General features: G+C 39.9%; 1 protein-coding gene across 1 annotated transcript; it reads left to right on the forward strand.

Annotated features, from left to right (window-relative positions):
* The first annotated feature begins 17,220 nt into the window (after nt 1-17,220).
* LOC115732753 (RING-H2 finger protein ATL46-like) lies at nt 17,221-18,185 on the forward strand. Its single transcript, XM_048285267.1, has 2 exons — nt 17,221-18,082; nt 18,125-18,185. Exon 1 carries the CDS (start codon nt 17,447-17,449, stop codon nt 18,008-18,010), a length of 564 nt encoding a protein of 187 aa, XP_048141224.1. The 5' UTR covers nt 17,221-17,446; the 3' UTR covers nt 18,011-18,082; nt 18,125-18,185.
* The last annotated feature ends 1,427 nt before the right edge of the window (nt 18,186-19,612 follow it).

The raw sequence follows: 19,612 nt of genomic DNA on the forward strand, positions 1-19,612 counted from the left end.
ATGGCCACGTGAGAAAGAGGGGAAATGGAAGAGAGGACAACACAAGGGGGAGAGGGCCCGAGCTTTCCTTTCTTTCACAAATGAAAATCATTTTTCACAGTTTTAGAAAAAATTTATTCATTGGTCGGAAAATATTTTCTTTGATCATATATTTTTTGCCCCCAAACACTGAAAAAATAAGGAAAACATTATGCAGCGGGAGTCTCATTTCTCGAGTGAGAAATAAGAAAATTCTTTTTATGTGATGATCACATCAAGATTCATTCCAATACATGAACTTTTCCACGGGCCTGAAAATGGGCCATTTAGATATAATCTCAACTTCATAGCATAATGTATTCATCTTTGTTGTTGTTATATAAGTAGCACCGATACCGATATGGGATACAAGACATGACACGACATGTTGACACACATTTCTAAAAAAATTTAGAATTCCTATATGTTGGGACACGTTGTATTTATCATGCATTTATAAAAATATTAGCAATGAGTTCCTTCTTATTCTTCCTCCGGATTAGGTTTTTTTAGTCCGGTTGGGTATATTAATATTGATGAGGCTAGGTATATGACTTAAGTATATATATTTTTGATAAATTTATATTTTGACCCATAATTTAATGAAAATACTTAAAATTAACCTCATGAGTGTCGAAATGGCATATTGGGATGTTGAACTTGTGTGTCGCCGACGTGTCTTAAGCGCCGACCATGTGTCGATCGCATGTCAGAGAATGTCAGACACTACACGAAGACCCTAGGAGAGTGTCGGTGCTTCTTAGACTGTTCACCATTTGATATGGAATGGATTTTCTTTTGTACACTCATTTTAATAATTTTTTATGTTGCATTTTTTTTATTTTCTTTTTTGGAAAATTTTGAATTTTGAATTTTTTTATTTTATTTAAGTTTTTCCTTATTATTATTATTATTATTATTACTACTTTCTCCTTCTCCTTTGTCTGATCATCGGCTACGGTGATCGACCCCATGCAAGCTTAAGCCTTGCTAGATCGACGAGCTTCAAGCTCGTTGCAACTCACGAGGCCCGGAGCTCGCTGCGACTCGTAAGGGCTTAAGCTCTTCACAAGGGGTTGAGCTCGCCAAAGAAGTTGAGGAGGAAGATGGAGGAGGCGATGAGGGAGACGATAGCGGTGATCTTAGGGAGAATGACGACGTGGAGGGAAGCATGAAACAGCAGCGGAAGGAGGAGCGGTTCTAGAGACGAGGGGACAAGACGAAGAAGTTATGGAGAGAGGAGCCTTCGTTGGTCGCGTGAGAAAGATGGGGAAGAAGGAGCAACACTGAAGAGAGGAGGAATGGCCGCGTGAGAAAGAGGGGAAATGGAAGAGAGGACAACACGAGGAGGAGAGGGCACGAGCTTTCCTTTCTTTCACAAATGAAAATCATTTTTCATAGTTTTAGAAAGAGTTTTTTCATTGATCTGAAAATGTTTTCTTTGATTATATATTTTCGCCCCCAAGTACTAAAAGTTGAGGAAAAAATTATGCATCGGGAGTCTCATTTCTCGAGTGAGAAATAAGAAAAAGTATTTTATGTAATGATCACATTAAGATTCATTCCAATACATGGACCTTTTCCACGGGCTTGAAAATGGGCCATTTAGATATAATTTCAACTTCATAGCCTAATGTATTCATCTTTGTTGCTATATAAGTAGCACCGATACCGACACGGGAAACGCGATATGACACAACACGCCTGCACACATTTCTAAAAAAATATAGAATTCCGACACATTAGGACACGTTATATTAATCATGTATTTATATAAATATTAGCGATAAGTTTCTTCTTATTCTTCTTCTGGATTAGGTTTTTTTAGTCTAGTTGGGTATATTAATATTGAGGAGGCTAGGTATATGACTTAAGTATATATATTTTTGATAAATTTATATTTTGACTCATAATTTAATGAAAATACTTAAAACCGAGCCCATGAGTGTTGAATTGACGTATTGGGATGTTGAACTTGTGTGTCATTAGCGTGTCTTGACCGCCGATCACGTGTCGATCGCATGTCAAAAGCTGTCGGGAGAGTGTCGGACACGACATGGAGACCCCTGGAATGTGTCGGTGCTTCTTAGGTTGTTATATTATTTTGGCAGATGATACAATTTAGTCGAGATGTGGCCAATTTTTTAGCAAAATATCTGTGTAATAGTTACGGGACACCGCGGTTAAATAGAGGGAAAATTACCAAAAAAATTCTAAATATATTGCACTTGATTTTTATGTCAATTCGGCCATAAATTTTTCAATTTTGCCAATTCAGTCCTAAATCTTTTGATGATTTGTCAATGTAATCTTTCCAGCCAATTTTGACTATAAAACGCTAATATGGCAATCCAGTGAGCGCTAACAATACCTATGTGGTGAGCCGATGCCAACGTGGATATTTTTTTAAAAAAAATTCTCTCTTCTTCTTTTTCCTTTTTTTTTTTTTTTTTGCAAGCCACAATAAAGGAAAAAATAAATACATAATTTTATATTCTAAAAAAGTAAATAAAACTTACAAAAACTGTCCATGTTAGCACCGATCACGTTACATGCAATAAATTTAGAATTCTTTTAAATCTTCCAAAAAATCAAAAGATAGAAAACATAAGAAGTGGATGGACAAGGGGAAAATTACCAAAAAAGTCTTAAACCTATTGTAATTGTAGCCAATTTAGTCTTAAACCTTTTTTTTGCCAGTTGAATCCTAAATCTTTTGCAATTATGCCAATTGAATTCATTTTACTAGCTAGCGTTGACGTGGATAATTTTTTAATTATTTTTTTTATTTTTATCCTTTTTTTCTCCTTCTTTTCTTTTCATACCTATTTATTGTACTATGGTCGGCGAGCTCCGACAACGATCGTCAGAGCTGCTGGACAAAGGGCGAGGGTTCACAGGCCCCGACTAGCCTCACCCAAATTTGCGCCACCATGGCCTCACCCAGCTTGGGTGAGGCTAGTCGAGGGCTACGAAGCCCTTGTCGAAGCTCGCCGGCCACAATACAATAATTAGGAAAAAAGTAAAAGAAAAAAAAAGGAAAAAATAAAAATATTAAAATATTAATAAAAATTGTTCACGTCAGCATCGATCGGCAAAGTAGGCTGAATTGATATAATTGCAAAAGGTTTAGGACTCAATTGGTAAAAAAAAAAAAAAGTTTGGGAATTATAATAAGTTTAAGAATTTTTTGGTAATTTTCTTGATGGACAAGGGACAGGTTCTTCTATTGGACCAAAAAAAAAAAAAGGGGACAGGTTCTTCTCCACCTCCAAAGGTCGTCAATCCTCTCTAGACTTTATCATGAGGGCGACAACTGTCATGAAATGTTTAGTTTGAGCGCATGCTATGCCCGCTTGATCATTGGTTCTCATAAAAAAAGGCCACTAATTGATTAATTAGTGAAAATAAAAAAAACAAAATCAAGTATACAAACCATAAGGAGGAAGTTAAGAATGAAGTACAACTTAGGAAAAGCTAGGGAAAAGTACACCATGAGTACCATAACTTGTGTACGACATTCACTTGAGTGCCATAACTTTCAAAACGTTCATTTAAGTGCCATAACTTTTAAAAATTGTTCATTTGAGTGGCACGTCAGAGCAAAATCATTCACTTGAATGTCACAGCAACTTTTTCGGTGTGCCAAGTCAGCTTTCCGACATACCATGTCAGTTTTTTCTGCATCCACGTCAACATGACACTCAAGTGAACGATTTTTTAAAGTTATGGCACTTAAGTGAACATTTTGAAAGTTATAATACTCAAGTGAATGCCGTACAAAAGTTATAGCAATTATAGTTTACTTTTCTCGGAAAAGTTATAAGGAAAAACTAAATATTCAATTTTGCGTCTCTCACTTTATCAATAATAAGAAGGTAAATCAAAATTTTCAACTAGAGAAAGTTACGCTAATCACAAGCTACTTAATTCTAGTAGGTTGATTACGCCACGAAATGAACATACCCTGTGATGACCATAAGCATGAAATTTTCGAAACACATATACGGCGTCGATATAGTTTTTTTTTTTTTTTTTTGGCTTCAATTTGATTTTGAAAAGTGAAGATGCAAGTTGATACGGGTACAAAGAAATCAAAATTGTTTTTTTTTAAGCTTTTTCTTTAAAATAAAAGTTTGGACTCTTGGATCGAGGGTAGTGGTTTGTACAGTACATCCATCTACGCAAGCTGGCCTGCGTAGTGCGTAATACAAAATTAAACTATTAGAGTGGACCAACACATATTATAATCTTTCGGCGCAACGACACAGTAATAATGTATTAATTTAATGCGATAAGTATGGTAGGATGACGATTTCAAGGACCCATCGTTATCGTGACAAGAGTTGCTCCCGTGTGGTGGATTAAACTTGCGTAATATGGATTAAACTATTCGCTTCCTAGTTCCTATCGTACGCTTGCATCTTTGAAGTTCATAGTTGACTTTTGAACATTTCAAAGCGTTAAGTGTAAGGTCTAACTTATAAATTTATAATTAGCCCCGTTCTTTTTTCTTTTCTCTTTTTTTACGTGAAAGTGAGAAGATAGAAAAAGAACTTAAAAGCCTCTCTTAACATGTTAAAACTCGACAGTTGAGATCAGAGGGGTTGTCGGACGAACCTGGATAAAGGCGAGATCAAACATCAAGCTTTGTTGTATTGCACATGCACGTCCATAGGCTATTATACGTATCGAATGGATATGTACACTACAAGTCCTAAAACTTGTCACGAAAATATAATTGAGTCCTAACACTTACAAAAAAAATACAATCAAATCTTAAAACTTGAGAAATTAGTGAAATTGAGTCTTTTCATTAATTCCATTTAAACTAACGAAAAACGTTGATGTGACCTTTTTAATATTTTCTTTCTCTTACGTGGCGATAACATGTCTAGAACATGAAAATTAAGGCTACAATGACATCGTTTTTGCCTAAATTATTATTTTTTTAATCAAAATCTTAGTTAAACACAATTAAATAGTAGAAATGGTACTTCTAGAAAACACAAAAAAAAAAAAAGGGGCAAAGGCAAGGGTGACTAGTCCTTGCCGCCACCGCCCTTGTCCTCGGAAAGGGCTGGCGAGGGTCGTGATCCTCCACCCAAATCTAGGGGAGGGTTGCTAGCCCTCACCCAACTATGTGGCCCTCGGTGAAGGTTGCTCGCCCACATCGCGGTTTCGGCCGCCAAGGACCTCCATTAGCCCTTTCTGACAATGAGACCGGTAGTGACAAGGGCCTTTTGCCCTTGCCCTTGCCCTTGCCCTTGCCCCGGCCCCGGCCCTCGCCCTCGCCCTCTTTTTTTCCCCCCTTTTTTGTGATTTTTAAAAATACATTTTTTATTTTATTTAATTAAGGTATTGATTAAAATAAATAAGAATTTAGACCAAAACAGCATCATTTTAATCCTAATTTTTATGTTTTAGCTACATCATCGTTATGTAGGGAAGAAAAAATATTAAAAAAAGCTATATCAGCATTTTTCGTTAGTCTATATGGATAGAGTTAACAAAAAGATTTGATTGCATTGATTTGACAAGTTTTAAAACATTGTACTTTTTATAAGTTTTAGGATTCAATTATACTTTCGTGATAAATTTTAGGATTTACAATACATTTATCCGTATATCAAAGTGTGCAATCGAGCCATGCAACAAAAAATCGTTGATCGTATGAGTCTATCAAACTTGTTGTTGACGCCTAAATTTTGATTAATCTATTTTTTGCATAAAAATTATAAAAAATCATCTCACATATTTATTTTTAGCGTACATTGCATTGGCATATAATCGGGCAAGCAGAACACTTAATTTAGCATGCGTCTAGACTAGGCACGGGATGGAAAAATACACCGAGAAGATTTGAAACTTCAAGGACTGTATTGCAAATACTTAAAATTTCGGGGACTCGTATTGCAAATACTTGGAACTTCGGGGACTGTATTGCAAATACCAAAAGAAGATGAAGAAGGGAAGATGATGAAGGGAAGATAATGAAAAGAAGATGAAGAAGGGAAGATGATGAAGGGAAGATAATGAAGGGAAGATGAAAATGGAAGGTGAAGAAATGAAGATGAAGAAGGGAAGATGAAAATGGAAGGTGAAGAAATGAAGATGAAGAAGAGAAGATGAAGATGGAAGGTGAAGAAATGAAGGTGAAGAATGAAGGATGAAGAACTTTGCCTATAAAAGAGAGAGCTCTTGAGAAGAGTTTTAGAAGGGGGAAGTGGAAGAGAATTGAGAGAGAGAGTAGAAGAGAATTGAGAGAGTTTTTTAGGAAGAGTGGAAGAGAATTGAGAGAGTTTTGAGAGAGTTTTTGAGAGGAATTTTTAGAGAGGAAAAAGAGAGTTCTTGAGAAAAATCAGAAGAGAAAATTCGAGAGTGAAGAAAAGTGTTTTAGTCGAGCATCATCTTCGACGAGTCCCGACACATATTTCGCCCTCGCAACCCAACAACGCCATTGCTTGCCATTTTCGACGACAGCCGCGTTCTTCCAGCTCCGAGATCTTGAAGGGAACTATAACGTGTATGTGAGTAAGATTTTGTGTAATAGAAGGTAATCCTTTCCATCTCGATCTACAAAAATGTAATCGTTTGGTGTGAACATTCGTTTGTTTATTTTAGACATGCCACGTGTTCCAAATTTTAGCATTATTACATGTTAATTTATTTCTGTAAATACTCGTGATTGGCTGCGTTTTCTTTCTTTCTAAATCACCCATGGTGTATATCGTACAAAGTTCAATGTTTTACATCCCCATAAAAAAGAAGAAAAAACCAAAAAAAATTGCATCTTTGAATTTCAAGTAAAATCCATCAAAATTGCCAAATCAAATATTTTTCATGAAAATGGTACCGAAAGGGCGTTAGAGAAATCTGACGTAACCAAATCCCCGAATTCAAAATCTCTGGTTCGCGGAAATAAGATAGTTTTCTCCCGCTATTTTATTTAGGTTTCTAATCAACCTACCGAAAATGATTAGTGGCGACTCCAATTCAAAACACGTTGCATGTTAATTATTTGAATCTTAAGTTGCGATTTGGTATGGACTTGGGAGAGTTCGAGTTAGGTTAGTTAATTAATTAACCTGATAATCCATTAGCCCGAAACTTAACCAGTTTATTTTTTGAAGGTCGCGACAGCTTGGCGACTCCACTGGGGAATCAAAGAGGACTTAGGCCGGATAATTTCATGAAAAAGAAATCACTTGATTTGGTAAACTTTGGTTGAATTCTCATTCTTAGGTGTTAAATGTTTTTGCAGATTGGGAGTTATAAGGGGAGGAGTGATCGGCTAACCCTTTGTTTTGCAGGCTTGGTGAATTGGAATTGTGATTTAACTTTTGAATCATTGAAGCGGTGTTTGCCTTTAATTATTGTGCATGATTTATCGTATTTGCACTACATCGCACACAATCCGTGACCGGACTTGGGTCACACTAATAGTTTTAAGATGGTATTTAGATGGTTCTTTAACCTTGGCGGTAAGGTTTCGCTAAAGGTTATCCCATCCGGATCCCGAAAATTTTTCCAAAAAATGGCTCAAGGGTCGTTCTCATACACGTGAGGCTACGATGCATGAGAATTGCCCTTGTCGACCGAACCAAGCCGAAGTGATTGGACCCGACTAGTCATGACTATTGTACGCGAGGTTGCGACTAGTCATGATGATTGCGCGCGAGGCTGCGACATGTCGTTTCGTTCATCATTTCACTTTGCAAAAGCCTTTTGGATAGATAGAATAAGATTTAAACTCACAATTCATGCGCATGTCTTTGTGATTGACATTTTCTTCCTATGAACGGTAATTTCTTGTCTCTTTTACCCTATTATCTCATTTTTATTTTGAGCTGGTCCATGGTTTAGGAGTATCGTTGTCTTATTTCCAATTTCGCACTTTGCTTCCGTAGCTTTTACAATTTCAGCAGTTGTCCTCATTTCTGATTTGGCTTGTTCTTGTTGTGCGATTTTTACTAAATTCTACGATCGAGCTTTGAGTAAGTGCCAAACACGAAAGTTGTAGACCTATGTTTCAACTAATATCCTACAAAATTGCAGAATTAAATTCATAATTTAAGATGGCCTTTCGTTTTTTCAACTACCTGCGGTTATAACAGTTTTCTGAATGTGATTTTTTGGAAAAACACATTAAACTGATTTGACCCGTGCATTTCTAGTCTGATTGGCCAACATAAAAGTTGTTCATCATCTTCTCAACTACAAGCTCGTAAAATTTGGACATGTTTTGATCAACGTACGAATTAATATGAATTGTTTCGTAAAAGCGGATAAACTGAAAATTACATGTTTCAATCCTTTGGTCATAATCACTTTGTTCGTTTGAGTCTAGAGGGATGCCATGGGCCGGCTCGCTATTCTTGCTCCCCGTACTCATTTTGGGTTTGTTACGTGTACAGGTAATTTATCACGGATCCTCCACATATCACCCGATCGGTAGCAAAAAGGATGGCCGACATCAACGCCACCGTTAGTGCTGCCCTGGATGAGAAACTTGGCTCCTTGACCGAGCGCTTTGAAGGGATGATGTCTCGAAAGATGGAGGAAATGATGGCCGCCTTTGCCGCCAAACTTCAATCATCCACCTCCAGCCCGCCGCTAACCATTCCTGCTCTAATTCCTCCTACGGACAACGTCGGTAAAGCCCTAGAAGCTACTCCCTATCCGACAATGCCGCTAGAGGATGTGATCATCACAGGCGTGAACTCGAGCACGCCGCCCGTAGTCTCAATCCCTCAAGCCAACCCCGTGGCCCCCGGGTTGAATGGTGATACGGTCAAACTGTTGGCCCAAATGGAACAGAGGATCCGAGAGGTTGAGGGGACTCACAACATACCCGGATTGACTCGTCTGTTTTTTCAAAGGTCACGGTGCCGGAGAAGTTCAAGATGCCCGACTTTGAGAAGTATGATGGAACTTCCAACCCGGTTCCGCACGTCCAGATGTACCAGGCAAGAATGAATAAGCATGCGACCAACGGTCCCTTAATGGTTCGGACCTTCCAGGCTAGTTTAAAAGAAGCTGCCATGAGATGGTATACGTGACTACGAGATCTACCGGATGGATGATTGGGAGAAGGCAGCTAATGCTTTCATCAAACATTTCAGCTTTAACTTGGACGTGCTCACCACCAGAGAGGACCTTGAGCAGCTTGAGATGAAAAAGGAAGAAACAATCAAGCAATATGCCACCAGTTGGAGGAACGTGGCATCTCAGCTGAAACCAGTCCCTCCCGAAAGGGAACTCATGAAATTATTTGTTTCCACCTTGCCGCCGATTATGAGAACTCGAATTTTGGGATCTGTTGCCACGTCATTCAGCCATCTCATCGCAATGGCTGAAGAAATCGAGAACGGCATGAAGAGAGGTTGGTACGGTGATGTCGCCATGACGACTAAGAGGTTTGTGGTAAGGAAAGACAAGGAGTCGGCCCCACGAGTCAACATGACCTACAGCCAAAAACCCACGACCCGCACGCCGGCCGTATGCATTCCTAATCGCAGCAGGCTAATTTCGGCATGCAAAGACAAAGAGGGAATCAACGGTCTCCTCGGCGGTTTACCCCTCTACCCGGGAACCCCGTCGCAGTACTTGCGGTTCTGCGTAAGAGAGGTTTAGCGACTTCCGAGCCTCTACGACCCAAGAATACGAGCTTGCCGAGATATGATCCATCGAAGAAATGTGATTACCACTGCGGGGAGCTTGGACATGACACCGATGGCTGTTTTGTCTTGAAGCATCGGATTCAAGATCTCCTGGATTCTAAAGCATTCTCATTCCAAGGCAACAAACAGCCAAATGTCCAGAATAATCCTTTGCCGGATCATTCCGGTAAAGTTAATGCTGTATTCGGGCTGGGAATCAGACAGGTTGGTGCTAGTAAGGATGAAGGAGTCTTCGATATCGCCGGTTGTTTTGATGATGTAACCATTGCTGCTATATCCGAAGACAGAGCGCATAAGGAGGACCCTTACCCGGCGCCTAAACCTTCCAAATCATTCATTAATGCCATATGTGATGATCCACTGGAGGGTTTAGATTCAGAGTAACATCTTTATGTTTATGCAATCCCCTACGTGGGACATTTTCTGTTTCCTTTAGGTTTTGGATCGCATTTGGATTTCTATTCTGTCTTGCACTCTTGGATTTTCTTTCCTAAAAGATGTAATTTCATATCAATAAAATTGCACCATTTTTCGAATCTTGTTGAAGTATCCCAAACCAACCCGATGACGATAACCAACGACCAACAAGTTTGTCACCATGGTAAGAACCGAGGGTTGGGCTTCTTCAAGAATTCATGTCCCACGGTTTTGAAAAAATAAAAATAAAAAAAAGTTCTTCAAAAAAATCATACCGCAATTAAGCCCTGTTTGTCCTTTTGATTTTGTTACTTTATGTTTCAAGGGGAGGGGAACTTAGTGGATTCGAAGTATACGACCTAGATGAGTCCCAATCCGGATTATGAGGAAATTCGTCGGGATTTCGAACGACATGAGGAGATCAAGCCCTTGACCGGTGAACAAACTATCTCGGTCAACCTAGGCGATGCGGAAAACCCTAAAGAAGTTAAGATCGGGGCAAACCTTTCCAAAGAGATGACCGAGCGCTTGATTAAGCTCCCCGAAGGATTACCGGGACATTTTCGCTCGGTCCTATGCAGATATGCCCGGTCTTGACCGTTCCATTGTCGAACATTGTTTGCCAATCGATCCTTCGGCTAAGCCGGTAGTGCAAAAATCAAGGCGACCGGACCAAAGTTGATTGGAAGATCAATACCGGGAAAACCTATCGAGCAAAAGGTACCCGGCCACTTCCCAATCAAGAATACGAAGCCATACCAACCTTCCGCTGGTGGTTCTAGCAACAGACGGTTGATCATCCCTACAAGTTTCCGAGCAACGGCGGAAGCTCAAGCTCAAGGAGTCAGATCGCTCACGGCGAAAACAAAGTGGGAAATCTGTCGCCGGTGTTAGCAAGTAACACTGCCCAATTCGAGTATCAATTGCTCGAAAAATCAGAAGATTACTTTGATGATGAGCCCACCACCTTGATCGGCCGGTTCGGAGCCGAAAGACCTCTAGAGTTGTGATCCGAAGCAAGTGATTATGGATCCTCAAACAACGATCGTTGGTGTATGATCCAAGACAAAATCAGTCGATCATTGGAATGGCCAGCAAAAGAGGGGATTGCCAACTGTTTTGAGAACAATATAGCAAAAAGCGAACCAACCGTGGACGCCAACATCACCACAACCTGGTGGTTGGGGGAATGACAGTGGTCCGAGGCGTCCCAGGTTCGATCCCGGGATTTAGCATCAATGTACAAAGATTAATAAAAACCTTTTTACTTCGCAGTTCAATGCCGATTGAAGCTCGGTCCAAATGGTTACAAAACCGGAGAGATAACATCCCGGACATACAATCCGATCCAGATGAGTTGATCTTTTCAATTCAAAGTTCACAAGAAATTCGTACAAGGGTAAAGCGGTATCATTTCAACTCGTTTAGAACATGAGAACGTACATTGACGCTTTCCCTTTTGATTTTTACGGGGTCATTGCCTTTCCGGATAGGGAAGTATCCATTCTCCCCGAAAAATTAATGAAATAAGAAATTCCTGGAGCCTTTGACAATCTCATGTCTCGAACCGGATAATGAAGTTTTGTAACTCATTTGCATGAGCAGGGGCAACTCCCAATCCATGCCCCTAAGAAGTTTCTTATGTGCTTGCGAATTCTGTCCACCAAGATAAAAAGTTGCTGCATTTTATATGCTCAAAAACACTCATACATTGCATAGTTTGCGCATGATTGTTCCTCATGTTTAATTTACCAACTCTGAATAAGGAACATGAACTACATAAGATACATCGAATGTACGGAATGGGGCAGGGCAGGATGATGAAAGGCAATCCTTTCCCAAACACGTCCCATTTTTTCGGGAGAGTTGAATGATGGCTAAGTTCCGCATTTCACAAGGTAAAAGGTTTTCTCGCAAAAGGTACGATAGCCGAAATGACAGAGGCATTCAGTTCTCTATCCCAAACACTACAGGTGATCCATTGATTACCCCTTTTGAGCGGTGGTTTCATTTCTTTACCCCTGTCAAGAATCACCCCACATCGGGGTCCAGACGAGTTAATTCCAGAAGCAACACGAGGTAAATGGTTAGAAATTTTCTTCCTCGGACTAACATTAATCTTCGGGTGTTTCTTTGCATTTATACTCGAATTTTAATTCAAGTGCCTTAGGATGATGAAGATCATTCACTTCTCTATCCTATACACTTCATTCTTTGCATAGCCCACTTGAGCCTGCAAATTCATTTCTTAAACCCCCGTTGGTGATCATTTGCTCATTCCAAAGGCGAAGATAGCATTTTCCCAAGGATTAGAATTGGAGATGGTCGAGTCAACAGAGAATTCCCGAATGATCATTATGCTTGTTGTAATTCCTGGTTCAAAGTCATGGGATTGTAAAAAAAAGGAGAGGCAAACTCGGCTTAAAGGAGAAGGGCCCGCTCTAAAAAAAAAATAAAATAAAATAAAAAAAAAGCAAAATAAAGAGATGTCGAAGGGCTCTCAAAGAAAAAGGAAAAGAAATCTTTTCTCGAAAAAAAGAAGAAAAAAGAAAAATGAGAGTCGGGAGTAAGAAAAGCAAAGGCCGATCTCATATGAAAATTTCAAGCATAGGAAAAGCAAAGTGCCTACCAAAAGTAAGGCCAATGCACATTCATTTGTAAAGTACTTCTGAATTTTGAATGTACATTTTTGCATGTTAAGTTGTAAATTCCATGTACATGTTTGCATTGTGTCTCTTGCAAATCCTTGACAGACACTTGTTGTGAAGAAGACTCCCCAAGAAATCGGTTTGTAAAGTGCAATTTTCAGTAGAAAACTACCATCCCTCATTCAATGATGGTATTCTTTCTCAAGACATTTCCGAGAAGACCAAGATCGGTGACTAGTCGGCGATGATCACCAACGTCAAGCCCCTTCTCATTTAATTTCGAGCCAAAACGAGCCTTTTCGTTCCTCGGTCCCCAATTCTAGCCTACGTTATAACCCTCCAAAGTCTCTTCCGATTAGGGCACTTGAGTTAACGTAGAGTTAAATGATTTTAAGCATCACTCGAAGAAGTTCGAGCAAGATTATTTCTCTCTCATTTTTGCAGGATTCTTGACTTGTAAATCCGGAGCAAATGATGAAGAAATTCATTTCAAGCAACCTTGACTCAACCGGAGTCCCCTTTGTAAACCTTTGACCTAGCTCTCATTACGGTCCTAATCAAGACCTCCGGATCGACTCGGTCGTATCAATTGCGAGATTACTTGGATCTTTATCGAATGCGATGATGGAAAGATTGAGTGATTTCTCTTGAATCCTCGCAGACAGGATAAATAGCTTTTCTCGAGAGTGAGAGAAAGCCCTTTCGGACTGAAGTCCCCCCATTCAGCTCACATTCGAGGTATTCGTAATGTGAGAACCTCCCTGGACAAAATTGGTAATGCAAACTTGACAGAATGGTTATACATGAACCATAGTATGAGTGATTGCATTATACTCATTGTTGAATATGTTTGTGTGTGTTACCTCCGACATTCTATGATAGGTAATACATTCCCGATGTTCGAGTTCCCTCCCAAGGTCTCGAAATTCATCCAAGGATTATTGAATGAGCAAGTTTTGCTGGCAAATGCCTACCAGGTACGATACAGCAAACCGCTTCGTTCCTTGATTAATCGTTTGGAGAACCCGGGTAAGTTTTCTGAACCCCTTTTCAAATTAACAACTCTTGGTAAGTTTTCTGAACCCCTTTTCAAATTAACAACTCTTCTCATGATAGTTGTTATGATTCAATTCAGGCAATATGCCCCTTTTGTACTTATCGATTCCATTCGATGGTGCTCCTATCAAATATTGTTCAATTCAGGCAATATGCCTCTTCCGTCAAGTCGTGTAGACATATGCACCGGCGATCTTGACATCTTATCAAATCATAACGACGTAGCTCTTATGGTTTCAATCTCGGGACGTGAAGACATATGCACCGGCGATCTTGACATCTTATCAAATCATAACGACGTAGCTCTTATGGTTTCAATCTCGGGACGTGAAGACATATGCACCGGCGATCTTGACATCTCTTCAAATCATAACGACGTAGCTCTTATGATTTCGGTATCAGATCACGAAGACGTATGCACCGGTGATCTTGACCTTTAGTCGGCTCATAATGACATAGCTCTTATGATTTTCGGCTCCTTTATCAAATCATGAAGACATAAGCACCCATATTTTTGATTCAAACCAAATCATAACGACGTAGCTCTTATGATTTTGGTTCCCCTTTATCGAATCGTGAAGACATATGCACCGGCGATTTCGACATTTAATCAACTCACAACGACGTAGCTCTTGTGAACTTGATCCCACTTCTTTCGACTCACAACGACGTAGCTCTTGTGATCTCAAACGACACACATATCTTGCGTTGTCTTGCATTAGGGAGAAGTCTCGATAACGAGATAGGCCAAATACCTTAAAATCCTTGCATCCGCAAAAAGAAGCTTGGAAATTAAGAGAACCATTAGCTTACGAGAAATTTGGTAAAACAGGTATTCTTATATGCGATCCATGTGCGAGTTTCTCTAACATGAAAAAGGGAAATTATGACACGTGTTATTTACGGTCTTGCATATCATGCATCACTTCATTACATAAAAAATGGGATTAAAACTCCCGCCAAAAAGTTCATCCATAATTTGCACCTTGTCAAAATTTAGGATTCAATTTTGTCTTTGAGCGGAACCTCTACGAGCCTCCACTCAAAGAGGGGCAGCTGTTGACGCCTAAATTTTGATTAATCTATTTTTTGCATAAAAATTATAAAAAATCATCTCACATATTTATTTTTAGCGTACATTGCATTGGCATATAATCGGGCAAGCGAGAACACTTAATTTAGCATGCGTCTAGACTAGGCACGGGATGGAAAAATACACCGAGAAGATTTGAAACTTCAAGGACCGTATTGCAAATACTTAAAATTTCGAGGGACCGTATTGCAAATACTTGGAACTTCGGGGACTCGTATTGCAAATACCAAAAGAAGATGAAGAAGGGAAGATGATGAAGGGAAGATAATGAAAAGAAGATGAAGAAGGGAAGATGATGAAGGGAAGATAATGAAGGGAAGATGAAAATGGAAGGTGAAGAAATGAAGATGAAGAAGGGAAGATGAAAATGGAAGGTGAAGAAATGAAGATGAAGAAGAGAAGATGAAGATGGAAGGTGAAGAAATGAAGGTGAAGAATGAAGGATGAAGAACTTTGCCTATAAAAGAGAGAGCTCTTGAGAAGAGTTTTAGAAGGGGGAAGTGGAAGAGAATTGAGAGAGAGAGTAGAAGAGAATTGAGAGAGTTTTTTAGGAAGAGTGGAAGAGAATTGAGAGAGTTTTGAGAGAGTTTTTGAGAGGAATTTTTAGAGAGGAAAAAGAGAGTTCTTGAGAAAAATCAGAAGAGAAAATTCGAGAGTGAAGAAAAGTGTTTTAGTCGAGCATCATCTTCGACGAGTCCCGACACATATTTCGCCCCTCGCAACCCAACAACGCCATTGCTTGCCATTTTCGACGACAGCCGCGTTCTTCCAACTCCGAGATCTTGAAGGGAACTATAACGTGTATGTGAGTAAGATTTTGTGTAATAGAAGGTAATCCTTTCCATCTCGATCTACAAAAATGTAATCGTTTGGTGTGAACATTCGTTTGTTTATTTTAGACATGCCACGTGTTCCAAATTTTAGCATTATTACATGTTAATTTATTTCTGTAAATACTCGTGATTGGCTGCGTTTTCTTTCTTTCTAAATCACCCATGGTGTATATCGTACAAAGTTCAATGTTTTACATCCCCATAAAAAAGAAGAAAAAACCAAAAAAATTGCATCTTTGAATTTCAAGTAAAATCCATCAAAATTGCCAAATCAAATATTTTTCATGAAAATGGTACCGAAAGGGCGTTAGAGAAATCTGACGTAACCAAATCCCCGAATTCAAAATCTCCGGTTCGCGGAAATAAGATAGTTTTCTCCCGCTATTTTATTTAGGTTTCTAATCAACCTACCGAAAATGATTAGTGGCGACTCCAATTCAAAACACGTTGCATGTTAATTATTTGAATCTTAAGTTGCGATTTGGTATGGACTTGGGAGAGTTCGAGTTAGGTTAGTTAATTAATTAACCCGATAATCCATTAGCCCGAAACTTAACCAGTTTATTTTTTGAAGGTCGCGACACTTGTTTAACAAGTGCCTTGAATATACTCCTTTTAAGAGTATCCATGGAATTTTCTTCATAAAATGATCGAAATGATTTGCGAACTTCGCAACTGGTTGGCTTTGATGGTTAGAATGGATCATTAGTCGCGCTCCGTCCTTCTAGAATATCAACTTCTACGAGGGACTAGAATTGTCGGACAAGTGGATAAGGTCATAAAAGGTCAAACCCAACAAATATATTTAACTTGTTTATTACTCATTTATTACAATTATCATAAAAGGTCCAATCCAACAAATATATTTAACTTGTTTATTACTCATTTATTGCAATGCAAATTTAGTGATTTATACCGGACCCAACTCATTCTCAACTCAACCTATATTCCAAAATACTTTCATAATACTTAAATCTATGAAAACATATGCATAAACTAATGTGAGAGTACGGAGCAATTGAGGGCACAAAAGGTGGATTAGGTCTAAGTGGATTGTAAATACATTTATAATCAATTTACGATCTATTTAACACCAATATTATGCTTGAATTTATATATTGAATTTAACAACTCACCTCATTATATACGGGTTAAGAAATTGATTTATGATTCATTTGACAGGTTATTATGATTCATTTTTACTGACAGGTTATTCGAATGAAGCGAAAATTTTTAACTGTTAATTACTAATAACCATACATTTAGGCGAATACATCTACTCACGGCGGACGCTGGTCCCCATCGGCGCAATCGGCAAGGTTTGCTCACATGCATCTCCTCGCCGCACGCTTGAATCCAAGATTCGATTCAACCGATCTCGATAAACAAAAGAATGCGAGAGACGAAACCGGAGAAATCACGACAAAGACAAATCCTCCGCTGCTTTGTGGCTCTGCTTCCGTCTCTTTCTCTCTCTGATTTCCCTGTCCGGCACTAACGAGATTACTCAAATGAAAAGATTCCAACTTTATTATAATTTAACCAATCCACATCGTTCCCATCACCACCATCACCGTTCCAGGAACCCTTCTAGACCCTTTTTCCCTTTTAAAAGGCTCCATCACCCTCCTCTCCACCATTCTCAATTCATCCATCTTCTTCTTCTTTCTCCGTGTCTGTCTCTCCCTGTTTCTGGAAATGGATGCGACTTTCGCTCGCCTAGGCATGAGGATCGACCCCAGGTGGATGACCCTCAAGTTCCTGAAGAGCCTTCTGTTCCATGCCGAGCTCATGCTGGTTTCTTCTCTCGCCCATCTGAGTCTGATCAAATCTCGACAACGAGAACGAGCGGAGGAAGGCCAAGAATCCCACTCGCAAGACCAGTCCTACAACACCGTCCTCGTGATGGACGGCTCGACGCCGGCCCTCGTCCCCGTCCACGTCCTCGCGGCCCGGTTCAAGAACAAAGTGCCGGTCCTAGAGTTTAGCGAGCTTCTCGCCAAGAGGCGAGCACTGCACGGAGATGGTGGAGAAGGAAGAAGGGGAGGTGATCAATGCCGGGAGAAGATGTGCGCGGTGTGCTTGACCGGGATCGAGGGGAGGGACCAGGTGCGAGAGCTGCTCAACTGCAGCCACGTCTTCCACAGGGAGTGCCTGGACCGGTGGGTCGAGGAGAACCAGGTGACCTGCCCTCTCTGCCGGTGCTTGCTCTTCCCTGCAGCAACCCCGAGGCGAAGAATAATCGCAGAAGCTTGCGACTGAAGACGAAGAAGAAGATGGGATCGAGTTGACTCATTTTATGAGCACTGGATGATTCCGATTAACGTCAATTGAGGGGTTGGACATTAATCCACGGAGACCGGGGATTCCATTGGATTAGGACAAGTACTCACGGACTTGCAGACTTGTAGTTTTGAACGAATCAAGTTCTCCTCTCTCTCTCTCTCTCTCTCTCTCTCTCTCTCCTCTTTTCTGCAATTCCATCTTCTTCTTGGACCCCTCTTTTTCTCCATACTTATGTATCGTGGACGATTCGAAAGGAAGCCAAGAAAGCAGTGGGCTTTATAAACGGCCGCTGGGCGCGTGCTCTGGTGGTAATAGGCGGGGTCGGGGGCGAACTCACCACCGGTTCACAACCATTGACCCAGTTCAAGTCGTTAAAACTTACATGTCCAGCGAACTATACCAAGTGATTTTACCAAAATTTTAATAAGGGGTGTAGCCTAACATGTACAATAGCTGCGCCGGTCACCGCTCCCCGGCATTCCCAAGAAACCCTTGCTGAAATTCTTTAACCGTGTTGTATAGAGTTTATCCTATTGAGCCACGTATCGAGATTTAAAAAGTTTGAGCGCTGACTAACGTGTAGGGGTCCATTGCTTCGATATATATATATTGGAAAGACTGATCGATCTAACTAAATATTATAATGCAGCCGACGAGTTTAGATTGCGACACTATCACTTATATTTTCCAAGGAAAGAAAAAATTTATAGAAAATTTCTTAGATACTTAATCCAAGGCCTCATTGATTTTGTGAAAAATGAGGTGTTCATGCAAAATGTTTTCTACTAAGTCATTTTTCAGGAAAAAAATCAATTTTTCGGTGTTCGGTTAAAACCTAAAAATGAACTGAAAAATATTTTCTGCTGTTGGATATAAAAAATTGGATTTTTTTTTCCTTCGTGTAATTATATTATATTTTCTTTTTTACAGTTTGATTTTTTTAGTTTTTCTATTTTCTTTTTTTAGTTTTTTTTATTTTTTATTTTCCCTTCTTCTTCGGCCGATCGCAAGCCACAACAAAGGCCGGCGACCTGCCGCAGGTGATCTTGAGCCTTGCCAAAAGTTAGCAAGGCACGAGCTAGGCTCGCGGGCCTCGGGCAAGCTTGAGCTTGAGGCTCACCGGGATCTAGAGAGCCTCAAGCTTGCCGGCCTCGGGCGCCGGTGGTCACCTTGGACGGCGCCCAACCAAGGAAGAAGGAAAAAAAAAGAAAAGAAAAACAAAAAAAAAATGAGAAGGAAAAAATTAAAAACAAAAAAAATAATAATGTTGCGTAACCGGAAAAAAGGGCTTTTTTAGCTAGATCGGATCGAATAGGGGACCTTCTTTTTCTATTGCTTGCCACTCCGAAGAAAGTAGGGAAGCTCTAGGGTTTTGGCAACCAGTGAATCCCCTCCATAACTAGTATAGTGGAGGCCCTGGAGGGGTTATTTTTGTTTTGAATAATTTTTTAATATTTATAAAGGAAATGAAGGTGAGGAAATGGAGGGAGGACAGACGGGGGAAGATGATTTCCTTGACTCATCTATTTTTCATGAAATGAACGTCGGAAAATCCGAAAAATATTTTCCTGAAAGTTT

Source organism: Rhodamnia argentea, chromosome 9 (assembly GCF_020921035.1).
Source record: "Rhodamnia argentea isolate NSW1041297 chromosome 9, ASM2092103v1, whole genome shotgun sequence".
In the NCBI taxonomy this organism is placed as follows: Eukaryota; Viridiplantae; Streptophyta; class Magnoliopsida; order Myrtales; family Myrtaceae; genus Rhodamnia; species Rhodamnia argentea.